This window comes from Salmo salar, chromosome ssa14 (assembly GCF_905237065.1).
Source record: "Salmo salar chromosome ssa14, Ssal_v3.1, whole genome shotgun sequence".
Taxonomy (NCBI): Eukaryota; Metazoa; Chordata; class Actinopteri; order Salmoniformes; family Salmonidae; genus Salmo; species Salmo salar.
Window position 1 is genome coordinate 41,821,679 of NC_059455.1, and position 9,992 is coordinate 41,831,670.

Genomic DNA, 9,992 nt, shown 5'->3' on the forward strand with positions numbered 1-9,992 from the left:
CATTACAGTCCACATTGTCAACACCTCCCCCCATTACAGTCCACATTGTCAACACCTCCCCCATTACAGTCCACATTGTCAACAGCCCCCCAACAGTCCACATTGTCAACAGCCCCCCAACAGTCCACATTGTCATCACCCCCCCAACAGTCCACATTGTCAACACCCCCCCAACAGTCCACATTGTCATCACCCCCCCAACAGTCCACATTGTCAACACCTCCCCCCAACAGTCCACATTGTCATCACCCCCCCTAACAGTCCACATTGTCAACACCTCCCCCATTACAGTCCACATTGTCAACACTCTCCCCCATTACAGTCCACATTGTCAACACCTCCCCCATTACAGTCCACATTGTCAACACCTCCCCCTAACAGTCCACATTGTCAACACCTCCCCCCAACAGTCCTCATTGTCAACACCTCCCCCCAACAGTCCTCATTGTCAACACCTCCCCCCTAACAGTCCACATTGTCAACACCTCCCCCATTACAGTCCACATTGTCAACACCTCCCCCATTACAGTCCACATTGTCAACACCTCCCCCCCAACAGTCAGCATTGTCAACACCTCCCCCCCCAACAGTCAGCATTGTCAACACCTCCCCCCCATTACAGTCCACATTGTCAACACCTCCCCCCATTACAGTCCACATTGTCAACACCTCCCCCCATTACAGTCCACATTGTCAACACCTCCCCCCCATTACAGTCCACATTGTCATCACCCCCCAACAGGCCACATTGTCATCACCCCCCCAACAGTCCACATTGTCATCACCCCCCAACAGTCCACATTGTCATCACCCCCCAACAGTCCACATTGTCGCATCACCCCCCCAACAGTCCACATTGTCAACACCCCCCTAACAGTCCACATTGTCAACACCTCCCCCTAACAGTCCACATTGTCATCACCCCCCCAACAGTCCACATTGTCATCACCCCCCCCAACAGTCCACATTGTCAACACCTCCCCCCCAACAGTCCACATTGTCAACACCTCCCCCCATTACAGTCCACATTGTCAACACCTCCCCCCATTACAGGCCACATTGTCATCACCCCCCCAACAGTCCACATTGTCATCACCCCCCCAACAGTCCACATTGTCATCACCCCCCCAACAGGCCACATTGTCATCACGCCCCCAACAGGCCACATTGTCAACACCCCCCCAACAGTCCACATTGTCAACACCCTCCCCTAACAGTCCACATTGTCAACACCTCCCCCCTAACAGTCCACATTGTCAACACCTCCCCCTAACAGTCCACATTGTCAACACCTCCCCCCTAACAGTCCACATTGTCAACACCTCCCCCCATTACAGTCCACATTGTCATCACCCCCCCAACAGGCCACATTGTCATCAACCCCCAACAGTCCACATTGTCAACACCTCCCCCAACAGTCCACATTGTCAACACCTCCCCCCTAACAGTCCACATTGTCAACACCTCCCCCCCTAACAGTCCGCATTGTCAACACTTCCCCCCTAACAGTCAGCATTGTCAACACCTCCCCCCTAACAGTCCACATTGTCAACACCTCCCCCCATTACAGTCCACATTGTCAACACCTCCCCCCATTACAGTCCACATTGTCAACACCTCCCCCCTAACAGTCCACATTGTCAACACCTCCCCCAACAGTCCACATTGTCATCAACCCCCAACAGTCCACATTGTCATCACCTCCCCCCAACAGTCCACATTGTCATCAACCCCCAACAGTCCACATTGTCAACACCTCCCCCCAACAGTCCACATTGTCAACACCTCCCCCTAACAGTCCACATTGTCAACACCTCCCCCCAACAGTCCACATTGTCAACACCTCCCCCAACAGTCCACATTGTCAACACCTCCCCCCCAACAGTCCACATTGTCAACACCTCCCCCTAACAGTCCACATTGTCATCACCACCCCCAACAGTCCACATTGTCAACACCTCCCCCCAACAGTCCACATTGTCAACACCTCCCCCCAACAGTCCACATTGTCAACACCTCCCCGCCAACAGTCAGCATTGTCAACACCTCCCCGCCAACAGTCCACATTGTCATCACCTCCCCCCAACAGTCCACATTGTCAACACCTCCCCCCAACAGTCCACATTGTCATCACTTCCCCCCCATTACAGTCCACATTGTCATCACCCCCCCCCATTACAGTCCACATTGTCAACACCTCCCCCCATTACAGTCCACATTGTATAAGATATGATAAAAGTACTATTTCCATCAAATGAAAAACTGGCATTGCCATAACATGTCTGTGTTATAAACCCTGGACTCCTCCTGTGTCTTGGTTTTCCTTTTCATGTTGTGACTGCCGTTTCTCCCAGCTGTCTCTAGGGGGCGTCGACCTCACAGTAAGAGTACTCACCACTGGCTATTGGCCCACACAGTCGGCCACGCCCAAATGCACCATCCCACCCTCCCCGAGACACGCCTTCGAGGTCTTCAGAAGGTACCAGCCATCCTCTGAGCCTCATCGATGGATCTGTTATCTATTACTTATGTCTTCCACAGTGCAATCCATTTAATATACATTCTTCTGTTAGGTTCTACTTGGCCAAACACAGTGGCAGACAGTTGACCCTCCAGCACCACATGGGCTCAGCCGACCTCAACGCTACCTTCCACGGCCCCATCAAGAAGGTAAAGGTTTCCTGTCGGCAATAAGGCATGGGGGGGGTCTACTCAGAATGACATGAACTGTAGCTTTCCTGTTGTATGTTAATGTCAATACTGTTTTACATTTCTCTCACTCTCCCTCTCACTCTCCCTTCTCTCCACCTCTTTCTACCTGTAACTCTGGTCACTCTGTCTCAATTCAAGGGGCTTTATTGGCATGGGAAACATATGTTAACATTGCCAAATTAAGTGAAATAGATAATAAACAAAAGTGAAAAACTAAAATGTACAGTAAACATTACACTCACAGAAGTTCCAAAAGGATAAAGACATTTCAAATGATGACAGTACAAGTACAAAAGGGAAAATAAATCAACATAAATATGGGTTATATTTACAATGGTGTTTGTTCTTCACTTCTTTTCTTGTGGCAACAGGTCACAAATCTGGCTGCTGTGAGTGCACACTGTGGTATTTCACCCAATAGGTATGGGAGTTTATCAAAATTGGGTTTGTTTTCGAAGTCTTTGTGGATCTTTGTAACCTGAGGGAAATATGTCTCTCTAATGGTCGTACATTTGGCAGGAGGTTAGGAAGTGCAGCTCAGTTTCCACCTCATTTTGTGGGCAGTGTGCACATAGCCGGTCTTCTCTTGAGAGCCAGGTCTGCCTACGGCGGTCTTTCTCAATAGCAAGGCTATGCTCACTGAGTCTATACATAGTCAAAGCTTTCCTTAAGTTTGGGTCAGTCATAGTCTCTCTCTGTCTCTCCAGGAGGATGGTTCGGAGGTAGGAGTGGGAGGAGCCCAGGTGACGGGCTCTAACACCAGGAAGCACATACTGCAGGTCTCCACCTTCCAGATGACCATCCTCATACTCTTCAACAACAGAGAAAAGTCCACGTTCGAGGTAAGAGCCAGATACAGGTCAGTCTCCATCACATGAAAGTGTAAGAATTCACAGATAAAGATGGCAAGCGGAAAAACTGAACTTCCTTCCTCCTCTCCCATTTTCTGCTTCCCTCCACTCCCTCTGCTCCTCCTTTACGCTCTCTCCCTCTCTCCCCCCTCATCCCCCACTGTAGGAGATCCAGCAGGAGACGGATATACCGGAGAGGGAGCTGGTGCGAGCGCTGCAGTCGCTGGCTTGCGGGAAGCCCACCCAGCGCGTCCTCACCAAGGAGCCCAAGTCCAAGGAGATCGAGAACGGCCACGTGTTTACAGTCAACGATCAGTTTACCTCCAAACTGCACAGAGTCAAAATACAGACAGGTGAGTGTGTCGTCTGTTATTCTAATGAGATGGGTTTTATAAATGATAAAAGGAGCCATATCACAGTGGTCTTCTGGTCTGGGGAGCTACAGGCTTAGGGTTTTAGGCTCATCTTCTAACTATTGCTCATTTAACCTGTGGGCATGTTGACCTTTGCCCTGATATTTGTTCAGCAGGATGTGCAGATAGAGATATGCTATTTAGAACAAACATACTTCTCTGACATGTCGAGTTTTGCAAAATAATTGGCTCTATTTGTGGTATTTCTATCTGCAACGTTTGGCTACTGAACGTGGCCCTCCGCCGAGGTTGCTGTCTCTCTCCCCCTCCCTCCGCCGAGGTTGCTGTCTCTCCCCCTCCCTCCGCCGAGGTTGCTGTCTCTCCCACCCTCCCTCCGCCGAGGTTGCCACTCCCTCCGCCGTGCTTGCTGCCACCCCACCCCCCCTCCGCCGTGCTAAGGTTGCTGTCTCTCTCCCTCCCTCCAGTCGCTGCTAAGCAGGGCGAGTCGGACCCTGAGAGGAAGGAGACGCGGCAGAAGGTGGACGACGACAGGAAGCATGAGATCGAGGCGGCCATCGTCCGCATCATGAAGTCCAGGAAGAGGATGCAGCACAATGTCCTGGTAGCAGAGGTGGGTGCGTCCTTAACGTCCTGGTAGCAGAGGCCTTAACGTCCTGGTAGCAGAGGCCTTAACGTCCTGGTAGCAGAGGCCTTAACGTCCTGGTAGCAGAGGCCTTAACGTCCTGGTAGCAGAGGCCTTAACGTCCTGGTAAGAGGTGGGTTGTTTCCTGGACACAGAGTAAGCTTAGGCCTATATGGCATCCATAGAGATTCTAACGGCAAGTGGTAGTGTTACCATGGAGATGGCCTTTCAGCAGTTGAGCAAATCAAATGGAGGCTTCCTCTCCCCTCCTTTTGAAGAAGTTCTAAGGTAATTGAGGAGAGAGAAAGTGGAGAAAAAAAGCGCTTTTATGAAATGAGAAGCTCCTTCTCTCGTGTGTCATCAGTCAAATGACGTTTACAGGGGTGGATCCCAAAATACATGTGTGAAGAGATAAAAACCTTGAGGCATATTGTTTTTACACGCCTGCATGCTATTCTCCTTCAGACAAAACAAAAGCTGATTCAAAGGGGGTGTGGCAGATTTCAAAACTCTTCCAATAAAAACCCGTAGTATACACATGACTCTTCTCGATGAAAGGTGGCTATAGAGGAGGGGATGAGCCTCTTCCGTTCTCCTACTAGACCACTTATCAGTTTCTGGGGTTACTGTGGACAGAGGAGAAAGGGTGGCGGACAGACCTTTGCCCTAGACTAAAAATAACTAGCTCAATGGGAGAATTTCCATTGAATCTGTTTAGGGAAACCGGTCCATGAGGTCGGGAGAGAACTCTCTGCCTTGATCTCCACTAGCTGTACTGCCCTGGACTTGGTTTGTTTCACAGGGACAACACACATTGTTCAATATTTCAGACTAAAAGGCGCTGCGTGGCCAATCTGTTGTCTGCATTGGCCGTGCAGCAGTAAGGGTGATAGGGCCACTGCAGAAGTCAGGGCTTTCATACTTCTCAGAGCAGTGCAGAGCTGTTGTGAAGGAAGTTGTCAAGGAAGTGAGTTTGTGTTTATACAGGACCGCCCTCACCTTCCATCAACCAATCATGTCAATGCGTAGTTTTACGGAGCCCTCTGCATTGTTACGAAATGTGCACGGCGGTGCGGTATGGAGCTCAATTTGGCCTCTGCATGCTTCCGTAGGCTCCACAACGTCCTCCGTATGGAACCACTGACCACATTTTCGGATCAAGCATAAATTGTCTCTGAGCCAGCTGGGAAATGTTCATGTGTTGTCCATTCAGTCGCTCGTCATAGCATGTGTAGGGTTGATGTGCAGCCAGGTTTGGAAGATGTTTTTTATTATTAAAATCTGCATCCCTAGATCATTTCAGTCAATTTGTAAGAGTTTTCAATGTATTCTTTTTTTTAACTTGGAAATGTTTATCCCTACAGTATTTGTGGGTACTTTGAGGTAACTTTTTCAACATGTGTACCGGCAATCATCTCTGTGCTATTCTTTCACCAATCATGTTATGGTTTTTAATGGAAATACACTTCCTCAGAACTTGGATATTTTGGCACATGTTATTTCAGTGCAGGACATTTCAGCACAGTCTCTTGAACCAGAGAAACAATAGTGTAGTGTCTAATAGTGTTATTGTACTGCCTTTCTCCCCAGGTCACCCAGCAGCTGAGGGCCCGGTTCCTCCCCAGCCCTGTGGTCATTAAGAAGCGCATTGAAGGACTCATAGAGAGAGAATACTTGGCACGGACGCCTGAGGACCGCAAAGTCTACACCTACGTTGCATAAGAGGAGAGGAGCATTGTTGGAGAAGAGAAATGGATTGAGGGGAGGTTTTTTTGGAGGGGGAGTGTTGTGCGCATGGACTGGGAAGTTCCTTTTTAAAAGATAAATGCTGGGAAGCTGACTCCTCCCTTTACAAAAATGACAAAAACCAGAAGTAAATGGCAAAAAAAATAATACAAAAAAAAATCAAATCCATGAAGTGTTGTAGATTTTTTTTATCAGGCCAACTACTATTACTCTTGCTCCCTGTGAGAATTTCAACATGGATGGATTCCAGCTTTTCACCGTTTTACCCTTGTAGAGATCAACCTTAAAGAATCCCTCGGGAAAGATGTGAATGCACCACTTTTTTTTTTTTTTTTTGGTTTTCAATACTGTATAAAAATGAGAATGAATTATTAAAAACAAAACAGCAAATGTGGATTGCTACAAAAATAAATAAAAAAATATTGAATATTGAGGTTTTATTTCTTATCCAACAATTATTTAATGCTGATCCTTCAGGCTAACACTAGCTGCAAAATCGTTGAATTCAAGTGTGTGCGCGTGTGTCCTGAGTTTCAGACAGGGATATACTCAATCTGTGTTTAAGGCCAAGTTCTTTATTACCAATGAGTACAGGTTGGAGATACTTAAAGCTACATCTATTTTTACCCATTTAATCTTAAAGAACAAGTTCCTCATGAGCTCAGTTCAGCTGTTGTGTCCCATTTTGTAAACAAAAACATGGTTAAAAATGTTATTTTGATATCCTGGATGGTCAGCCCTTGCATCCATAAGCTCCAGGCCCGTCCCTCTGCTAGGATTCTAGCTTAAGAGTCAAATGAGTGACCATGAATGTGTCAGGATGAGCTATCTACCACCTCATGGCTGTTGGTCACATACTGAGACTTTGCATTTCCTTAACATAGTGAAAAGTACAAAGGGGAGAATTCCATTTACATCAATGACTGAAGTTCGCATACTGACTGCAGGAATGTCAACCAGAGAACTGAATGTTAATTTCCCTCCCATAAACCACTGTTGTTTTAGAGAATTTGACAGTAAGTCCAACCGACCTAACATTTTTACATTTTAGTCATTTAGCAGACGCTCTTATCCAGAGCGACTTACAGTAGTGAATGCATGCATTTCATTTCATGCATTTTTTTTTTTGTACATATGGCAGACCAGGTGTAACCACGCCAGCCCTGGAACTCCACATCTGGCTTCTTCACCTGCGGGACTATCTGAGACCAGCCACCTGGACAGCTGATGAAACTGTTTGCACAACTGAATAATTTCTGCACAAACTGTCAAACCGTCCCAGGGAAGCTCACCTACGTGCTCGTCATCACCAGGGTCTTGACCTGACTGCAGTTTGGTGTCGTAACCGACTTCAGTGGGCAAATGCTCATCTTCGATGGCCACTGGCACACTGGAGAAGTGTGCTCTTCATGGATGAATCCCGGTTTCAACTGTACCGGGCAGATGGCAGACAGAGTTTATGGCGCCGTATGGGCAAGCGGTTTGATGATTGTAAACATGGTGGTGGTGGGGATATGGTATGAGCAGGCATAAGCTACGGACAATGAACACAATTGCATTTTATCAAGGCAATTTTAATGCAGAGATACCGTGACGAGTTCTTGAGGCCAACGAACACAATTGCATTTTATCAAGGCCCATTGTCGTGCCATTCATCAGCATGTTTCAGCATGATAATGCACTGCCATGTCACACAGCTCTGTACACACTTCCTGGAAGCTAAAAATGTCCCAGTTCTTCCATGGCCTGCATACTCAGACATGTTGAGCAAGTTTGGGATGCTCCGGATCGACGTGGTGTTCCAGTTCCCGCCAATATCCAGCAACATTGCACAGCCATTGAGGAGTGGGACAACATTCCACAGGCAATAGCCTGATCAATGCTTCTTCCTTTTTTTTAAGGTATCTGTGACAGATGCATATCTGTATTCCCAGTCATGTGAAATCCAAAGATTAGAGCCTAATTAATTTTTCAATTGGCTGATTTCCTTATATGATCTGTAACTCAGTAAAATATTTAACATTTTTGCATGTTGCGTTTATATTTTTGTTCAGCGTTAGAGCTGAATCATTTCAGCTAGTATTAGAATTGGTTCTTTAGGTAAGAAAGAGTTTATCAAATGGTTGTGTGTGTTTGGTTCCATTGGGGTCACAGCTTGAGACTGGAAAATACTAGCCTATGTTGATATGGTGCGTTTGGGTCACATAATAACAGTCTTAAGCAACTTTGACATTCGTATGCGATGAATACAATCTTATAGTGTGTTTGTATATAACTACTGTAGCCAAGCACCACCCCACCATGTGAACCCTGTTCTCTACTTCTACCTAGACCATGGGTCCATCAAAGGGACCTTTTGCAGACTGGAGGTCATCAGGCCGGAGCTTCTGGACCAGCATGCCCCTGATGTAACTAATCTGGGGGAAAGAGGATGAGACATGACCATGCCAGAATGGACAAAAGAGTTAATGTTGACAGATATTTATTTTTATTGCAGAAACTCCCATGGCATAGCCCCAAGGAATATCCAGACCATTGGTTTGTTATGTCTACTGTGTAAGTGTCCACCACCCTTGGGTCTCAACTCTTCTGCAGTGGAATGAGGCTCTGGTCACATACACAGTGGTCACATACACATGGTTAGCAGATGTTATTGCGAGTGTAGCGAAATGCTTGTACACGCAACCTTCTAATTGGTTGCCTCTGGAATTTTACATACACATACACTCCTGAAGGGAAGAGAACCTATTCAGATCATAGATTACTTTGTTCAGACAGTAAAAGTTTTACCCAAGGTGTGTTCAGACAATAAAGGTTTTAACCAAGGTGTGTTCAGACAGTAAAGGTTTTACCCAAGGTGCATTCAGACAGCAAGTCTTACCCAAGGTGTATTCAGACAGTAAAGGTCTTACCCAAGGTGTATTCAGACAGTAAAGGTCTTACCCAAGGTGTATTCAGACCATACAAGTCTTACCCAAGGTGCGTACAGACAGTACAAGTCTTACCCAAGGTGCGTTCAGACCGTACAAGTCTTACCCAAGGTGCGTTCAGACAGTCTTACCCCAGGTGCACTATTTTGGTATTTGTTTTATTGGTCCACTGTTGATTCAGCCCCAAAATGGTTTGCATGTCAGCAGTCAAGTTTTCAAGATATTAGACTTTCAAGAAGCAAAGTCAGTTGCCACATCCTCAAGTGATCCCGCGTTCAAAACAACTGGGAACTCTGAGATCTCCGACTTCATTGTGTTCAAGGCAACTGGGGAAAAAGAACTCAGATTTGACCTAGTTAACATGTTGATGGTGGGGTATTGCAGGTTAGTATACAGACTGTGTGGTGCCTACCAACACATGGATGGTGGGGTACTGCAGGTTAGTATACAGACTGTGTGGTGCCTACCAACTCATTGATGGTGGGGTACTGCAGGTTAGTATACAGACTGTGTGGTGCCTACCAACACATTGATGGTGGGGTATTGCAGGTAGGGTTGCACATTTTGGGAAATATTCACAGGTGGAAACTTTCCGTGGGAATCAACGGGAATATATGGGAAATAATGGAAATTAATATTAATACCATTTAAATGTAGATGTTTTTTGCATTTGAGATATTTATCATATCATAGGGAGACAGAAACATAAACCTTTTACCTTATCATAAGTAGACATTGCAAATGATTAAATCATTCC

At 46.6% G+C, this 9,992-nt stretch overlaps 1 protein-coding gene across 1 annotated transcript in view; it reads left to right on the top strand.

Annotated features, from left to right (window-relative positions):
- The window catches only part of LOC106569638 (cullin-3), a 50,095-nt gene extending 43,361 nt beyond the window's left edge, over window positions 1–6,734 (top strand). Inside the window, exons 11-16 of the mRNA XM_014141192.2 lie at window positions 2,355–2,479; window positions 2,574–2,670; window positions 3,420–3,554; window positions 3,730–3,916; window positions 4,402–4,547; window positions 6,150–6,734. Of these exons, the coding sequence (XP_013996667.2) occupies window positions 2,355–2,479; window positions 2,574–2,670; window positions 3,420–3,554; window positions 3,730–3,916; window positions 4,402–4,547; window positions 6,150–6,281 (822 nt within the window). The 3' untranslated portion in view covers window positions 6,282–6,734. The remainder of the gene's footprint in view (window positions 1–2,354; window positions 2,480–2,573; window positions 2,671–3,419; window positions 3,555–3,729; window positions 3,917–4,401; window positions 4,548–6,149) is intronic.
- Window positions 6,735–9,992: the final 3,258 nt, after the last annotated feature.